The following is a 1,844-nucleotide window of genomic DNA, read 5'->3' on the forward strand; positions in this document are numbered from 1 at the left end:
GTCTATATGGGACAGGTGGTGTCTGTGTGGGACAGGCGGTGTCTGTGTGGGACAGGTGGTGTCTGTGTGGGACAGGTGGTGTCTGTGTGGGACAGATGGTCAGTAGGCTGGATGTACAGCAGATCAGGTTGACTTATATCACACTCAGCATATCCACAGTATGAAGGATCCTTACCGACGCTGGACCTTAGATTGTCTTTGGAGATGATGAAACAATCTCTCTCTCTCTCTCTCTCTCTCTCTCTCTCTCTCCTTCCTCAGGATGGGTGGAGGAGACTTAGCCAAAGGGAAGAAAGTATTTGTTCAGAAATGTTCACAATGCCACACAGTGGAGGAAAGTGGAAGACACAAGGTTGGCCCAAACCTGCACGGGCTCTTTGGCCGTAAGACCGGACAGGCGCCTGGCTACTCCTACACACAGGCCAATATAGAGAAAGGTGAGAGAGAGAGAGAATGGTACTTTTCCACCTCTGGTTCAGGTAGTTTGTGGCAAGTCTTGACAAGCTAAACAGAATTCCTGACACTCAGATATTCGTCTCCAACCAAGCTGTGTTCCTGTTAACACAAACATTTCACTTTGGATTTGACTAGAGAGAATCTGATGGTGATGTTGACTGACGGATTTGACTGGAGAGTAGTTCTGGATTCAGTAGTTAGATCTGGTTTCCACTCCCCCTTACAGCTAATGTTTTGTTTCAGTAATCATGCAACGCACACACACACAAACACACACACACAGAAGCAGTGAGAGGTTAACATGATTGTGTGATAACTGTGTGTAATAGGTATTGTGTGGGAAGAGGACACACTGATGGAATACCTACAGAATCCGAAGAAATACATCCCAGGAACCAAGATGATTTTTGCTGGCATCCGAAAGAAGAAGGAGAGAATGGATTTGATTGCATACCTGAAGAAGGCGACATCTTCATAGAGACACACACACACACACACACACACACACACACACAGACATTAACACACACACACATTAACACTTCTCTCACACACACACAGACATTAACACAGACATTAACACACAGACAGACATTAACACTTCTCTCACACACACACACATTAACACACAGACATTAACACACACACAGACATTAACACACAGACATTAACACTTCTCTCACACACAGACATGAACACACACACACATTAACACTTCTCTCACACACGCACACATTAACACACAGACATTAACACACAGACATTAACACTTCTCTCACACACACAGACATTAACACACACACACATTAACACTTCTCTCACACACACACACTCACACACACAGACATTAACACAGACATTAACACTTCTCTCACACGCACACACATTAACACACAGACATTAACACACACACAGACATTAACACACACTCACTCACACACACAGACATTAACACACACAAACTCACTCACACACATTAACACACACACACTCACTCACACAGACATTAACACTTCTCTCACACACACACATTAACACACAGATATTAACACACACACAGACATTAACACACACACACTCACACACACAGACATTAACACACACACAGACATTAACACACACACAGACATTAACACACACACACTCACACACACAGACATTAACACACACACAGACATTAACACACACACACTCACACACACAGACATTAACACAGACATTAACACACAGACATTAACACACACACACAGACATTCACACAGACATTAACACACACTCACACACATAGACATTAACACAGACATTAACACACAGACATTAACACACTTAACACTTCTCTCAGACAAACTTGCCGCATATTTGTTTACATCATCCATTAAAATTTTACA

The 1,844-nt window shown here is 43.0% G+C and overlaps 1 protein-coding gene across 1 annotated transcript; it reads left to right on the top strand.

Moving 5' to 3' along the window:
* Positions 1-250: 250 nt before the first annotated feature.
* Positions 251-934, top strand: LOC115825101 (cytochrome c-like; the record flags this gene model as incomplete). The annotated part of the gene is made up of 2 exons (XM_030788869.1): positions 251-437; positions 786-934. Coding segments are annotated over 2 exons (336 nt in total), but the record flags the coding sequence as incomplete, so codon positions are not given.
* Between the last annotated feature and the right edge of the window lie 910 nt (positions 935-1,844).

Source organism: Chanos chanos, chromosome 12 (genome assembly GCF_902362185.1).
Source record: "Chanos chanos chromosome 12, fChaCha1.1, whole genome shotgun sequence".
NCBI lineage: Eukaryota > Metazoa > Chordata > Actinopteri > Gonorynchiformes > Chanidae > Chanos > Chanos chanos.